Raw genomic sequence first — 15,571 nt, 5'->3', positions numbered from 1 at the left:
TTTTTATTGGAACTGTGTTGAAATGTGTAGCTCTGGAAAGATCCAACCAACCTTCAATATGGCCGCCGTGTCTGTGTGTGCACGTGCAGGCTTTTGTCGGAAACGTATTTCGAGGAGCGCTTTGCCGAGCTGCCGGAGTTCAACCCAGAGGAGGTCCTCCCCTCGCCCACCCTGCAGAGTCTGGCCACCTCACCGAGAGCCATCTTGGGGAGCTACCGCAAGAAGAGACGCAATTCTACCGGTGAGACTTCTAGACGGCGCTATATAAGCTATATAAGCTATATAAGGAAAATGATTTCATTTAACCTCTTCTGCCCGCCACCAGAGCTCGAAGTGACAGCAGAGGACCCCAGCTCGCCGAGGAGGAAGACCCGCCGCCTCTCCAGCTGCAGCTCTGAGCCCAACACCCCAAAGAGCGCCGCCAAATGCGAGGGAGACATCTTCACCTTCGACAGGACAGGTAGGGCCGATCACGACGAGGAGATCGTACGACGTTTTTTCGCACGATTCCTCGCACGTATCCCTGTCTTCACAAGGTACGGAGGGAGAAGATCTCCTCGGAGACTTGGATCGGGTCCCCTACTCGTCCCTGCGCAGAACTCTGGATCAGCGTCGGGCCCTCGTCATGCAGCTGTTTCAGGAACACGGCTTCTTTCCGTCAGGTAAAACCATCACAAGAAAACCGCAGGCCTATCAACTGGTATTTGGACATTTGTACTACATAACTATACATTATAATACTCCAACAGAGATGGGGAGTTTTATCTGAATCGGTCAGTGTATTCAATCATTCATTATCTAGACTGTTTATCATGCAGTCAGGCTTGCAAGGGGGCTGGAGCCTATCCCAGCTGTCATTGGGCGAGAAGCAAGGTCCACCCTGGGGCCACTGATAAAAACATATAACCTTTCACTCTCTCATTTACACGTCAGATTCATACAACCGCCGAACCCTCTCATTTCCGCATTATTTTGGAGACATTCACTCTCATTCACACATTACGCTGCTTTCAGCGGGCTCCAGAGGAGGAGGAAGCGCGTACCACGCAGCGCAGCTGGCCACGAGGAGTCGGTTCAGTCCGAAGTTGCGCAACACCCCCTCCGGCGGGGTCAGGTCGACGTCAGGAGGAGCGCACCTCCTCCGTCCAGCTCAGTGAGCCGGCAGTGCCGCGCATCCACTCGCATCCGCTGCCGTTCATTCCCCACGCATCCTTTGAGTCAAACACGAAGCAGGGCCAGTTCTCACCGGGTCCGGGAATAAACAAGGCTCATTCTGAGTAAACAGCTCCGGGTAGAGCGGACAGCGAGGAAGACTTCCGGTCGCCAAAAATACGTCTTAATTGCGTCATTTTGACTGACAGACAATGAATGCGTGTGAATTTTCTGGCAATTCATCCCCTTCCCAGTCACAGCACGGCAGAAGGGTCAAGGGAAAAGCGATCAGGTGGTCAGACTCGGTTCGCTGCGCCACTGAGCGCCAGTTCTGCGCAATGATATCCAAGCACCAAATCCTGTTTATACGTCGATCGTACAAGGAGAAGTACACGTCACTGTGATGGGCCGCTGCATGATTAGAGAGATCGGGTGAGAAGCTCATCCGGGAGGGGCGCCGTGGTTAACATTTCCACCTCACAGCAAGAAGGTTCCTGGTTGGATTCCGACAAGGGGCCGTTCTTAATGGAGTCTCCGTGTTCTGCCTTTGTCTGCGTTGGCTTCCTTCCACAGTCCAAAAGCACCTAGGAGGTTCATGGAGACTCTAAATTGCCCAGACGTACAAATGAAAGGGTGAATGGTTGTATATATCCATTTATTGCCCTGCGATCGTCCAGGGTGAACCCTGCCTCTCGTCCCGTGACATCCAGGATAGGCTCCAGCCACCATGAGTTCAGACTTAGCAGGGTAGATGAATGAATGAATGTGTTTTCATTTTCTTGGATCCTTTTATATTAACATTGTGTGCACAGTTTCCTCAAAATTCAGTGGCAGTTCAGTCCCAATGGAGACACAAACCTTCTGATGGAGATCATTGACACTGAAGTTGCATGGGAGTAGAATGGGATGAACACCTCCCAGCCTCTGACACATCTTCCGCGCATGTTTTTTTTTTCGCTGAACGTGCCATCGTAATGTTTTCCTCTGTCCAACCCCTTCTCCAGCTCAGGCCACGACCGCCTTCCAGGCACGCTTCTCCGACACCTTCCCCACCAAGGGGTGCCTGCAGCTGAAGATCCGCGAGGTCCGTCAGAAGATCATGCAGAACGCCGTGCCCGGGACCCTGGAGCCCGGGGGGTCTAACGAGGGCAACCCAGCCCCATCCAACAGCTCCTCCTTCGGTCCGCCGACCCGGGAGGACAGAGGGGCCGAGCTGCAAGAGGACAAAGACCAGACTCTGGAGGAGTCGAAAAGCGAAAGCTCGTAAGCCGGAGACGGCGGCGGCGGCAGGAAAATCAAGGAGGAGACGACGAGAGAGCAGTGTGTGTGTGTGTGAACCCCGCCATGTTCTTGTATCTGTAGAAACCAGTACTCTGTCTAGGAGGATCTGCTCCACTGGCACCGACCCCTCCAGTCGCTCCCAGGGAGAACACACTCGCTGAGATTCGAGGTACCAGAGAATCGCTTGATTCGACTCGGACGAAGCCTCAAAACAAAAAAACAAAAACAAAAAAAAAAAAAAACACGGGCGAATCACGTTCTAGACATGTCGGGTCAAGTGCTTCTTGTAGTTTCCCCGTTTTTAGTTTTTCTTTTCTTTTTTTTTTTTTTTGTTTCTTTTGTTTGTTTTTTTTTCTCCAAAGGTATCCCAGAATATTTTCACAGATCCACTATCAGCACATTTGTACAGTAGTTTTTAGTTTCGACACGAACTCTGTGGTACACACTCTCTATCTCTCTGGCGCGCACACTCGGGAAAAAAAAACAAAACAAAAACACACACAAAAAAAAAAAAAAAAAAAAACCCTGGTGCATAAGTGATCTCCAGCATACTCACAAAGCCACACACACACACGTGCACGCACTCACCAAATTAGACTGTTACTCTTGGTCTGCAGCCCCCCCTCACCCTCCCCTTCCCTCCCCCCCCCCTTCCCGGGAGCTGCCGCCAAGGACCACGACACACAAAGGCACTTTGTCACTTATTGTGCAGATGCAGTTTGCTGTTGCCAGCCGGCCCTCAGATGCCATTGACTTTGACCTCCTTCTCGTCCTTCCACTCCTCAGCACAGTGGTCGGGACGCAAACACAACCCCAACGACCTCCACTGATATTCCACAGCCCCTCGATGCTGCAAGACAGACAGCACACACGCGCACACGCACACACACACACACACACACACACACACAGTGCATGGACACATCTGTGCAATGTACGCACTCAACAATCGACACACACACACACACACACGCGCACACACGAATAGTAAACCCTGATCTGACCAAGCCATCGGCCTGCACAGTTTTTGGTGATTGTAACAGGAAGACGAGCAGAAGGCGCGAGTTCTGTCCGTTCCTGAAGAGAAAAAAAAAAAAAAAAAAAAGAAGCAAAAGACGGCAGGAGTTGCGATTTAGTGTGACCAACCTTTGCACCTTTCAATTATTGCCATTTCGAGAAAAAAAAAAAAAAAGACTGAATCCTCACTGGCAGGAGACGATTAATATGTCCGTATGTATGTTGCGGGTGGGGGGAGAAGGGGGGGGGGGGCCCTTCCGAATCCTGTGTGTACAGGCAGCGTTAAAGAGATTATATGTGTAAGAGATTAATGGTTGTGAGGCTTTGAAGAATCAATGTCGAGAGGCTCGGAGAAAACGGAAGAAGAAACCGGGCGGGCGGGAGGTTTTCCTGTCACAGGAGGACATGTTTGTAGTTTTAACCAGGACGGTGGCGACAAATACGACAAGCGAGAGGGGGGGAGAGGGGGTCAAATTTAAACCAAACTTCTCTGAACCTCCCAGTGGACATGACGTTGCTTTTCTCTCGTTGTCGTCGTTGCCGTGGAAATAAATTTTATTTTATTTTTTTTTCCCGTGGCTTGTTTTTTTTTTTTTTTTTTTTTCTCTCTCTCGTGGCTTGTGTTTTCTTCTCCACACGAGTTAAAAAAGAAATCTCAAAAAAAAAAAAAAAAAAAAAAAAAAAACTCAGACTAAAAAGGGGACAAAATCTGTCTGTGCCCCCCCCCTCCTCCCGACCCCTCCCCATCACCACCATGATTTCACGCAAGACAGTCTTGTGTTTTTTTTTTTTTTTTTTTGTAAAACGTTGAATTCAGGTGTTTGCACAACTCCGCGCGGCCCCTCTTGTCTGAGGCCGCCGCCCGTTAAATCAGGAAAGTATTGTGTTTAGAGATTGTTTTTTCGTAGAAAAAGAAAAAAAAAAGAAGAAAAGAACATTATAACGTTGTTCAATGTGTTATCAACAATCCCCTTTTCTTTCCCCCTTCTCTTCGCCCCCCTCCCTCCCCTTCCCCTCCCACCTCCACCTCAAGCGTTGGTAGAAAGTGCCCTTAAGCACTGGTCCCGGGTCAAGCGCTATGTAGCTCAGGATGGTTCTGGTTAGGGTTAGTTCAGGGAAAGCAGATCCTAGACCAGCCCTGGAGGGCAGTCTCCGGAGCCCTCCCCTCTTCCCTCTCTTATCGACACTTTATCCTTTCCCATCAAATGGTGCAATAGGACTTTTTTGTTTTGTTTTGTTTTTCTCTTTTTCTTTCTGTTTTGTTTTTTTTTTTTTTTTTTGGGGTGGGTTTGTTTTGTTTTTTTTGTTGAGGGGGGGGGGAGGCTCTGTGCCATAGATATTAAAAATCCAGTGCAGTCAAGTCGCTGAGAGGAACGAGCTGTTGTGATACTATCTTTAACTATGGTATAAAACAAAACAAAACGAAAAAAAAAAAAAACAGAATCACACAAATGTTGTTATTGTCGAAGAGATAGAGAGTATAACTTACTAAAAGTCGATTCAATCTTTTGAATAGCACTTTTTTGGCTTCTTCGCTTCCCGAGTGAAGAGCGCGGGGGTTAGTTATTATGGGTATCTCTTTTATTTTCTCTGTATACAGTTGGATGTGTGGAAAAAAATTATATATATAAATATATATATATATATATATATATACACCGGTATTTCCATATATGTGCATTGAAGTCTGTGTTGGGGTGTGTGTGTATGTTTTGGCACATGCAGGTAGTCTCGTTCCTCCATCGCGCGGCCGCATCATCTACAGTGTTTTTTTCATCGTGTTCTATATTCTACTCTATAGAGACAGTATTTTTATAGTCGCCATTGACTATCTTGTCCGCCATTTTGACTGTTATCCAACTCGAGTTGATTCAGGATGCAAACACCAGAACTATATTCAGGATATATACATACATATACAAATTTATAAACACGCAGGTAAACAGAGGACTATCAGTACACATTCATCCGGGGTCGGGTCTGCAAACGCGTCCCATCTACATGCATGTGCGATCACATGCTGGTGTACACACACCCACACGGACATATGTGCATACACACATGTATGCGTGTATACTGTATGATTGTGCTTAAGAATAATCTGTCCTTACTTTGGAGAAGGAATTTTAGGATGAGCGAGGTGAGTGTTTATCTCATAAGCAGGCATGTTGACCATGTGCAATATTTCTAAACGACAAGAAACTAAATATTGAAAATATTAAAGATCTAACACAAAGTCCCAAGGTCCCTGACTTTATTTCACTGCCCCGATTGTAGTGGGCGGGTGATATTTTCTACAGTTTCACCACGGATGTGTTTGTGTTTAGGCAAAACCTCCCAAACCAACTACCTTTGAGAAAAGACTGAAAATGATCGGTTCATCATCAGTTTCCTGCATGAATGCATATTTTCTGCCGTCATACTGTCGTTATTAGTTATTTATACCACTTATCCGGCACTGTGGGTCAAGGAAGGGCGGCGTGGAGTTCGATCACATGGCCACATATAGAGACATACAACCATTCTCCCTGTCATACACACCTCTGTGGGTCCACAGAGGTGTGTTCTTCACGCAGACACGGGGAGAACGTAGACTCCACATAGAAAGCCGCCCCCCTCCCGTAGGAATCGAACCAGGGACTTTCTTGCTGTGATTAACCACTCCAAAACAATGCAGGCATTGTCAAATGAAGCTGCAGTTCGCTAATGGTCGCAGTATTTTTGGATCCTGTATTATTCACTCATTCGTTATCTACACCAGGGCTCGTAGTGGGGCGGGGGCCGGAGGCAGGGTACACCCCGAACCAGTCACAGGGCCACGTATAGACATACAATCATTCAGTCACTCATTCACAAGTCACATAGAACAGGTCACATATAGCAACATACTATCATTCGCCCTCTCGTGTCATGTAGAGACATATAACTCAGTTATTCACACATTCCTAACTACACCATCCCCGTACCTTTATGCTTCTCCCTCCAGCGACCCTCATGAATAGTTGTGATATCACAGACGGCGTCTTCCCCTTGTGTGACATCACACCCTCCTCTTCCTCTTCGCCCAGCCAAAGGAGGGCCTGTGATCTAGTCTGTGAAAAGGTGAGCTGTGAAGTGACTGGAGCTGTCATACAGGAGGGGACGCGCACCGGCCGTCATATCACAGCTTGATCAATATTTCCCAAAAAGCCCCCGGCGCTGGTTTTGAGTTGTGGTTACCGCCTCAAAGTTGTAGGCGGGTTTGTTTGACGTCTAGTTCTGAGGTTGGAGGATGTTCCAGAGCGAGTGTGCTCTGTATTTTGGGTAATATAGGAACCCCCTTTTCATTATTTATAAAAAGATAGTTTCCCATATCCTAAAGCAGATGGCCCAGGTAAGGATGATAATGTGATGTGAGTTGCACAACCAACGCTTAACGTGATCTTGGTTCTCACCTCCTCCAGGCAGGTGTTTCCAGATGTCAAACATGGACTGAAGCTCGGCCACTCATTCACGGGCGTTGAAGAATATTCATTGTCACCACTGCTGATTTTTTTGCATCGATTCCGCCGAAGCCCGACGAAGGAATAGAACTTCGCCCGACAGTCGTTTTGAGGGCCGGTCTCTTCTTCGGCATTTGCAGACGCGCCAGACTCGTGAGCGGCGGGACAGGCCTTCACAAGGGACGTCGCCATATTGATCCCCCGGTGCGAACCTGAGGCCGGATGCCGGAGGAAGTGGACGAACGGTGACCGTGGAGTTTGGGAAGGAAGATGACGAGAGGGGAAGCCAGGTGAGAGGATGATGAGGAGGAGGAGCTGAGGTGGGTTCTCCATTTAAACACTGTAAGAGAACAGCAACAGCGCTTAGTAGCCAAAGTGTGGGCAGAAAATAGAGGCAATTATGTCGTGTACTATACGTGTGGATGATACGTCGTCATGCCACGCTATACGAGAAAGACGGCTTTGTTTCCATTGCGCTATATCCGCGTTCTCTTATTTGTCTTGTTTATTTGGAAACCTTTTGCCCTTCATTATGGCTCCCAAGTGTAAGTCAGATTCGTATATTGCGTGTATTTAAACATGTGAAAGGACGCTTTCCTGTGATTAGAATGCATTCCGACTGGCGACAAAAATCGCGTTACTTTTTGCCGCGTGATCAGAATTCCGATAGAAGTCGAGAACCCCCGGTATGTATGCGACCAAAACTCCGAAACAGCTGGGACTTGGAAATTAGTGTAAAGATTTATAAATCTCGTAAACCTGTAAACAACATATCAGAAAGTGAGACATTTCACCAGGTCGTGGAAAGTCACCAAACAGGTGGATCAAGCAGGACGATGTCTGCCATTCCCTCTTCTTTTAATAGCTGTCTGTAAACATCTTGGAGGTGTGGAGACCAGCTGCTGGAGTTTTGGGAGAGTTTTTTCTGTTTGCAGCTGCTCAACAGTCCTGGGCAGATGATGCAGGATTTTTGGTTTCATGTTGTGCCAAATGCGTTCTGTTGGTGAAAGGTCTGGACTGCAGTTTTCCAGGGAGGCCGTGCTGCTATGATGGATGCAGTATGTGGTTTAGCAACTTTATTTTATTCCTTTTTTTCATTATCTGCCACGTATCCTGTTCTCAGGTGCCGACTTGGGCCTATTCTAGCTGTCGTTAGGCGAACTGACCGGGACCAATCACAGGGCCAAATATACAGGACTGTCTCAGAAAATTTGAATATTGTGATAAAGTTCTTTATCTTCTGTAATGCAATTACGAAAACTAAAATGTCATACATCCTGGATTCATTACAAATCAACTGAAATATTGCAAGCCTTTTATTATTTTAATATTGCTGATTATGGCTTAGATCTTAAGAAAACTCAAAAATCCTATCTCAAAATATTAGAATATCATGAAAAAGTTTTTTTTTTTTTTTTGAACATTTACTAGAACAGGTTCCTTAACAGAGTCACACACATTCTTACAAAACCTCATAACAAGATACACATTATACAATATTCTTTATAGGTCACTTATTTCCTCACTAGCAAGCGAAAAATAAAATTGAAAAAACAAACAAAAAAAAAAAAACACAAAAACAAACAAAAAAAAAACATCTAACCCAGTCAAATAGATATAATATCTTCAACTCTCCAAATATTTTTTAATGGGTGCCCATTTGTCAAGATATAGGTCTGTCTGAAGTTGTAAGTTTGCTGTTTAAATGTTGTTTTTTTTTAATTGCATTACAGAAGATAAAGAATCACAATATTCTAATTTTCTGAAACAGTCCTGTAGAGACGTGCAACTGTTCACTCTCATTCAGACATCTGGACAATCTAAAGTTACCAATTACCTATTAATACTACTTCTAACCTGGCGCTGTCATTTATGGACGATGGGAGGAAACCGGAGAACCTGGAGGAACCCCATGCAGAAACGAGAAGAACATGGAAACCAGAGGTGTTGTCTGGAAGTGAGCAGATGTTGATCTAGAACCTCTGCACACCTTTCGGCACCGATGGAACTCCATCATCAGAGATGCAGGCTTTTGAACTGTCCCGTCTGATAACAAGCCGGACAGGCCCTCGCCTCTTTAGTCCACGTGACTCGGCAACCGCCGCTTCCATAAAGAATTTCAAATAGCAATTTGCGCAAAACAGACCATTTTAAATGAGCGTGGCCATAAACACCGTCTTCTTTGCACGATACGTGATACAGCTTTCGCTTGCATTTGAGGAATCACACACAGTGATTTCCGGAAGCGTCCCGAGCCCATGCGGTGATGTCCGGCTGAGAATTATGCCCGTTTTTACAGCCCACGAAGAGCGCAAAAATCCGGTCTTGACCTTTGACCTTGTCCCTTGAGCAAAGAGATCCCTCCTGATTCTTAGAATCAGGAGGGATCTCTCTGCCAGTGTCCACCATTTCTGGTTGTCACAGATAGGTGAATCTCCACCCAGCTTTACATCTGAGAGGCCTTGAAATGCCCCTTTTTACACCCATTCATGTTACTGACCCGTTGCAAAGTAGTTATTAAATGCTCCTCGCGTTATTTTTGATTTTTTGCCAGTTGTTTTTCCTGCCGTTTGTTGTTCCGGTGTTTTTGAGATGCACTGTCAAATTCAAAATGAGACAACATTTTCAATGAAATGGTGAAATGTCTCAGTTTCGACTACCGCTATGTTGTTTATGTTGCAAATTCTGGTTTTTATTTACATTTCACACAGCATCCCAACCTTTATGGAATTGGGGTTGTACAAAACTATTCATTGTAACGGGCTACAGATCAGGTAGCTTGAGAGAATGAAGGATGGGATACTAGTTATATTGCAGGACGGTGGTGATTTGAATGAACAGATTGTAGTCAGGGAGCAGCTGAACTAAAATGCACAGGTAGCAGGAAAAAGCTCTCAAACAAAAAGAGTAGATGTCCAGAAACAGAGCCGAACACCCGACGGACGGAAGATCTGGAATACAAATCCCGCGGCTCGATAGAAGAACTAATAAGAAGACGAGGAGGAGGAGGAGGAAGGGGGAAAATGAAGCAGAAGAGTGAAGTAGAACAAAAACAAGAATCGAGGCTCAATCTTTGGGATGATGCTTTGAGAGACTGTGGAGATTCCCACTGTTTCTAAGATTAGGAAGGAAAAACACGCTGTTCATCCCCCTGACCTGATCCAAGGAGTATCCAGGAATAAAACAAACAAGTGACGCTTGTCAAATGACGCTTAAAAACCTCTCGACTGCGTGGTGACGTTTATTCCGATAAAAGTTAGAGGAGGGAGGTCGGGGCCGCGGTCATTCTGTTCTCACACATTGAGACATGTAGCTTTGCCGGTATAACTTTGCCGGATTCGGATAATCAATGGAACAGGATTGTATACCAGGAAGTGCTCATCTGCTCCTGTTTTGTGTCACTATCATTGAAAAAATTTTCAAGGATCAGATCATCTGTATGATCTGTTCATATGAAGAAAGTGTTGTTCTCCCGTGACTCACAAGTTGTGTTAGCAGAAACGTTAAAACCCAATGTCCCCAGTGCTGGACGATGGTGACCGTCGATCCACTTGCTCCGATAATCCCTCGATCATAATCAAAAGCCCGTCTTTTTTTTCTATTTCCTGTGTTTTGCTTTCACATCCGCCGAACACCAGACGGGGCTCTTCGGTCTTTTCGAAGAAGCCACTCTCCTGGATTTCCCCCGAAACTTTAGCGCTGTTCAGCAGGTGTCGCTTGGCTTTCGACAGCTGTGGCTCAGCCGGCAGAGCAGGGCATCGCACGAATCGGAAGGTTGGCGATTTGATTCTCAGTTTTTCCAGAAAGCGGCTGAACTGCTCCGGTTGCTCCCGACGGCTTGTTTAGCGCCTGGCATGACCACCAAGGCTGGCAAAATGTGTTGCAAGTGCTATGTAACCAGAGACCATTTAGGCGGAGACACAAAGGACAACTTACTGAGGTCAGGGCGCTTCTCGGGCCGCCATTTCCACGGATGGTCGTACCTCTCCGGCCGTCTGCTATCACATGCCGGCCTCAGTAAATAGTCGTTTTCAAAAAAAAAAAACAAAGTCTCTCAATGTAGAAACAGTGATCCTCCTTGTATTAGGACAGAGTCCACATTTACAGCGTCTAGATAACTATTTCCATTGACAGCTAACTGAAAGAGATTAACTGTCCGGGGACATGTGGCGGCACTTTCCGTTCGGACTAAACCCTTGGAAATAGATGATCTTGTTTCGTTTTACTGTTTTTGCTGCGTTTTGCTGAAATGGTCCAATACATCCGAGAAGCGAGGCATTTTCAAGCGGCGTAATTGTCTCCCACTCATTCCAGCAATCAGTCTGATTCTAATACTAAGTCAACTCTCTCTGTTTTTATTTCCTGAAAATTCTCTTTGGAACTAGGCCTGACCTGATGTCTGTTTGTCCTGCTACAGTCCTACTCCTTGCTGTCCACTCCAGTCTCCACTCCACTGTGGATATTACTCCTTCCCCGACCACAGTGCTGCCCTCCAGACGCGTCTCCTTTGCAGTGCAGCGGCTAGTCTACCCCCTCGCACAGGTAGCCAAAACAACACACTCTTCTGGAAATAGCATCCGGTAGCTCCTTCGGGGAGCAATCGAGAAAATTACAGAAGACCGATGATTGAAATTCACCATGTCGCTTTTTTTCTCCCCAGTTTGTCAAGAGGCGAAGATGAACAGCGACCAGTCCAGCAAGAAGAACACTCTGAATGGGAAAACCGGTCTCTACATCGTTGAGGACTTTGTGGACGAGGGAGCTTTTGGCAAAGTGGTCAAGTGTGTTGAAGCGAGGACCAAAAAGAAGGTGGCCGTCAAAATCCTGAAGACGAAGAAGACCTCTGAGAGAGAGGTAGATCGCCCGGGGCGTTACGATAACCGCGCCCTTACTCGGATGTGTTTTGACAGTTGATACCCGAATGATTGCCACCGTGACACAAAAGTTCTCTCTGTTCTCCACAGATTAGAATGCTGGAAGCCGTTAAGGCTATCGATCCAGTCAAGAACAATATTGTATGTTTTATTGAGTGGTTTGTAGACAAAGGACACACTTGCCTGGCATTTGAAATGCTTGACAAGAGCCTGTGGCATCTCTGGAGGGAGCAACACTTCGAACCGCTATCGCTCTATGATATACGGCCAATAGCACACCAGGTGACGACTATGAAATTCTTATCATCCTATTGACAAAAAAAAAAAAAAAGTCGGTTATTTATCGCCTGAAAATCAAGGAGTGCGCGGACATAAATCTTCGGGATCCTCACCCTCGTCCGTCTCCATTTCCTCCCTCAGTTACTGACGGCATTGGATGCACTTAAGGGCATCGGAGTCATCCATTCTGACCTCAAGCTGGACAACATCATGCTGGTCAACCATGAGGACCAGCCCTTCAGGGTGAAGCTCATCGATTTCGGAATGTCATTTAAAACCTCTGAGGCGTCAAATTTTCAGGGACAAAATATTCAGGCGCTGGGATACAGGTAGGGTCCATCTTCGGATGTGTTTACACCCCGACGGTTTTCCGAGAGGTTTTCTGATCCAAACGCCGAATGCATTGTGCCACGTCATCAGGGCACCCGAGGTCATCCTGGGACTCCCAATCACCGAGGCAATAGATATGTGGGGTCTGGGCTGTCTCCTGGGATGCTTGTACACCGGCAGGCTTCTGTTTTCCAGGGACAACGAGTACCAGATGGTAAGAAGATAAGATGAGATAAGATAAGAAGAGACAAGATAGCGCTTTACTGATCCCCATAGGGGAAATTCGTAGTCACAGCAGCGCAAAGATAACAAAATCAATAAATATGAATATAGATATCAAATAGAAGAGACATATAAACAGAAGAAACAAGTGATGACAACAACAGCGAGGATAAAAATAGATAACAGAATGAAAAAAAACCAAGAGAAAAATTGGATAAGCAGGGTGAGAACGGAGTGACAACAACAAGGATTAAAAAAAAAAAAAGATAACGGAATTAGGACATGACATGTGTGAATGAGTGTGGTGAGGTAGCACAGATTCACCTTCGGCCGGTCAGAGTTGTATCCAGACTGCTGTTGTACAGTCTGATTGCCGTGGGCACAAAGGAGCGCCTGAAGCGATCGGTTCTGCACCGGGTTGGGATGAGCCGTCGCCCGAATGAGCTCATCGTGCAGGGGTCGGGAAGGATTGTCCAGGATAGGTACCGGCTTGTCCAAGTTCAGACCCATCACCGAGCAGGCTTTCCTCACCAGCTTGTTGAGCCTATTGACCTCACCAGTCCTGGCACCGCAACCAGCACACTATAGTGAAGAAGAGCAACCGCGGACTGGCAGAAGGTCTTGAAGAGCCCGCTACAGACACCAAACAACCTCAGTCTCCTCAGGAAGAACATCCTGCTCTGCATTTCGAAACTCAAACAAAAGGGAAGTGTTGTGATTTTTGGCGATTTAATTCTTGATGTTCTCTGTCCAGTTGATGTGTATGGTAGAAACACTTGGCAAGCCGTGCGACCGTCTTCTCTGCGCCGGAAAATATACCCGAAAATTCTTCAAGGAGTGCCAACACTTGGACTACCCAAAATGGTGGTTAAAGGTATCGTTTTTGACTTTCCTTGACGTGTTATCAAATCCCCAATCAAACCTCAACTCTTTGAAATGACTGAAAACTTTTGGGAGACGGTGTCCAAATACATATATGTCCCGGCTGTAGACACCAATGGAGTTCCAACGTGAGACGGGCATACAGATTGACGAATGGAAGAAGTCTATCTGCTTGGAGGCACTGGTAAAAGTAAGCTGTCCTTTGTGACTTAGGAAAGGATCGACACTTGTATGACCCCGGAGATAGGACGCGGGTCTATCATCTGCCTGTTTATTTGTTTTTACCAAATTAGTTACCTTCAGATACACAGGAGTCCATTTTGTTGGAGGATCGAAGAGCGTTTGTGAGTTTCCTCAAGGGTCTTCTGCATATGGATGCTCGGCGGAGGAGCACTCCCAGGAAGGCCCTCAAGCACTCCTTTGTGTCCATGGGCCATCTGCGCGACAAGAGGGACACCAGCACATAGTAAGTGACTATCTTTGTAGGCTTCGATTTTTAGTTTAGACGAACTTCCTGACAGGCATTCTCATATAAAGGGGGTCCAGGGCGTTTATCAACATTGTTTGTTTTTCTCTCAGTGCGAAAAGCAGCTTTCGTAAAATGGGCGACAAGGCACACCCGGGTGCTCGGCTTCCACGAGACAAGGAAAAGAAGAGCCTCCTGAAACGGCTTGGCGATTTGGTCGGCAACGTCAGGCGGATTTTGTGTAAAGGCAGAAACAAAGTCGTTCCCGCTGATTTGAAGACCAAGTAGATTCGAGACGGACAGATGCCCACGCCGAAATCGGTACCGCTCCGAGACGTATTCCATTTCATGGAATTTCTGCCGTCGTCCCGAACGCAGACCGGGCCGCGGCGACGCCCCGCTGGCAGGCTGTGAAAACAGAAACTGCAATTTCACACAATGGAAGCACATCATCTGTGTGTGAGTGCGACTGCGTGCTCCGATTCAACGGTAATCCCCGTGGGGTTCTCTGCAAACAACATGTACATAGGTGCCAATTTTCTTTTCCATCATGCTAAAAATATACGACTCGGTAGTCATATGAATCTGGAAACCCTGACCTGTCCAGCGGGGCATATGCTCCGGGGGGGATCAGCGGCAAGGTAAATGGAAGGAGGGGGTTCACACCACTTGTGAGAGGTGAGATGTGATGTGAAGAGGAGAAACACCATTTTAAAGGGAAGCTAGGATCATGTAAAGGGCAACGTACGCAGTCACGATTGGAACGATCTCGTATCCTTAACATCAAAAGTCTTGAAGCATGTTCGAAAAACTTTGTGCTGCCCAATATCAAAAAGAAACAAGTGTTTGGGTATTTGGCGATACTGCGAAAGGGGAAGCTGTGATGACACATGGGGGAAGCATGTCTTACTATGAATTGAGTTTTTTCTGTGTGTGTATGTGTGTGTGTGTGTGAATGTCAGGCACGATAGCAACAGTGTTTCTCTGTACAATTATTATATGATTCTTGTTACTGAATAAAATGCTTTGTTGATTTTTTTAGGTACTTGTTGAAATGTGATAAACATGCACAAATCAAAAACACTTCTATATTGCCTTCCCCTGAGACGTATTTGATGAACTGTGGATATATTTTCAATAATTCGCTGCAATTGAACACTGCAACGCTTCAATGAAGATGTCTGCAACGAGGCTATCACTCCAGATGTCGTCATTTTATTCCAAACAAGTCCAGTGATCGACAAAGGGCCTCAGAGCGACAGGTCGACAGCTTATAGCTTCTACTCCGAGGTCGCTGCGGTACATTTTCAATTTGGTGATTCAACGCATGCGACTGAACATTTAGCAATACTTTATCATCTTTGTAGAGTGATGCCGAAATCTCGTGCAATTTAGCCAACTCATGTTTTGGTTTGAGCTGGATTATAATTTACACACATTTTGAATTTGCAGATTTCTGTACAGTCACTTATTTATATATCTTTTTTTTTATGTCTGTGGAGGCTCTGTCATCTAGGTCATGGTGAATTCTTGTCTTGTCAAGAATCTCTTCTTTTTTTAATTTTATTCTCTGATGTTCAGAATTT

General features: G+C 46.1%; 2 protein-coding genes across 3 annotated transcripts in view; both read left to right on the top strand.

Moving 5' to 3' along the window:
* Positions 1–5,686, top strand: part of cica (capicua transcriptional repressor a) — a 36,652-nt gene extending 30,966 nt beyond the window's left edge. For both annotated transcript variants that reach the window (XM_086178418.1, XM_086178419.1), the window contains exons 19-22: positions 90–241; positions 326–460; positions 537–662; positions 2,157–5,686. In XM_086178418.1, the coding sequence (XP_086034544.1) occupies positions 90–241; positions 326–460; positions 537–662; positions 2,157–2,419 (676 nt within the window). In that variant the 3' untranslated portion in view covers positions 2,420–5,686. The remainder of the gene's footprint in view (positions 1–89; positions 242–325; positions 461–536; positions 663–2,156) is intronic.
* Positions 5,687–6,911: 1,225 nt separating this feature from the next.
* LOC147216381 (homeodomain-interacting protein kinase 1-like) lies at positions 6,912–15,416 on the top strand. Its single transcript, XM_086178420.1, has 10 exons — positions 6,912–7,222; positions 11,350–11,474; positions 11,593–11,786; positions 11,897–12,088; positions 12,227–12,414; positions 12,506–12,629; positions 13,392–13,511; positions 13,629–13,709; positions 13,813–13,985; positions 14,099–15,416. The coding sequence occupies exons 1-10, from the start codon at positions 7,203–7,205 to the stop codon at positions 14,271–14,273; spliced, it is 1,392 nt and encodes a 463-aa protein (XP_086034546.1). The 5' UTR covers positions 6,912–7,202; the 3' UTR covers positions 14,274–15,416.
* The last annotated feature ends 155 nt before the right edge of the window (positions 15,417–15,571 follow it).

The sequence above is a fragment of the Fistularia commersonii genome, chromosome 30 (genome assembly GCF_037954325.1).
Source record: "Fistularia commersonii isolate RoL2024-O1a breed Wild chromosome 30, RoL_Fcom_v1.0, whole genome shotgun sequence".
NCBI classification, from domain to species: domain Eukaryota; kingdom Metazoa; phylum Chordata; class Actinopteri; order Syngnathiformes; family Fistulariidae; genus Fistularia; species Fistularia commersonii.
Note: the sequence above shows the minus strand (reverse complement) of the source record. Positions and strands in the feature narration are given on the sequence as shown.